This window comes from Nanorana parkeri, unplaced genomic scaffold (assembly GCF_000935625.1).
Source record: "Nanorana parkeri isolate BGI_ZX_2015 unplaced genomic scaffold, ASM93562v1 scaffold4331, whole genome shotgun sequence".
In the NCBI taxonomy this organism is placed as follows: domain Eukaryota; kingdom Metazoa; phylum Chordata; class Amphibia; order Anura; family Dicroglossidae; genus Nanorana; species Nanorana parkeri.
In genome coordinates this window covers 1-467 of record NW_017310594.1, presented here as the reverse complement: position 1 = coordinate 467, position 467 = coordinate 1, and the positions used below count along the sequence as shown (strand labels likewise).

General features: G+C 48.2%; 1 protein-coding gene across 1 annotated transcript in view; it reads right to left on the bottom strand.

The window, feature by feature from the left end:
- ALDH6A1 (aldehyde dehydrogenase 6 family member A1) overlaps window positions 1–429 on the bottom strand; it is a 6,030-nt gene extending 5,601 nt beyond the window's left edge. Inside the window, exon 1 of the mRNA XM_018575646.1 lies at window positions 292–429. Coding sequence (XP_018431148.1) covers window positions 292–429 — 138 coding nt within the window. The remainder of the gene's footprint in view (window positions 1–291) is intronic.
- Between the last annotated feature and the right edge of the window lie 38 nt (window positions 430–467).

The window sequence follows — 467 nt, the reverse complement described above, 5'->3', positions numbered from 1 at the left end:
GCCAAGGGAGAGGGGAGGGGAAGGAGGCGGCCAGCAGGGGGTGGGGAGGGAAAGAGGAGGCCAGCCCCCTGTCAGAAACAAGGAGAAGAGGAAACCCATCATGAGCCAAATTCATTTCTAGCTCCACTACAGCACCCCGGAGATGCGGGTCGAATGGAGTGATTGGGATCTTTGGTGGAAATATGAATCCAGTGTGTGGACAGTTCTGAACCAAAGACCCAATACCGTCCCATATGGCTACTTTCCCTGGATTCCAACTGTGTTATTAGGAAAGGACCGGGCAGAGCTTACCGGGTTGTGAATATCAATCCAGTCTGAGGTCTCCGAATCCACAAATTGCCCATTTATGAAGAGTTTCGTCTTTGGCTGAAAGAAATAAAAAACGGTCAGGAAATCATCTTGCCGGACGGATACAGATAAACATGACATCAATAATCAATACACAATACAAATGTAAGCTGAGAATC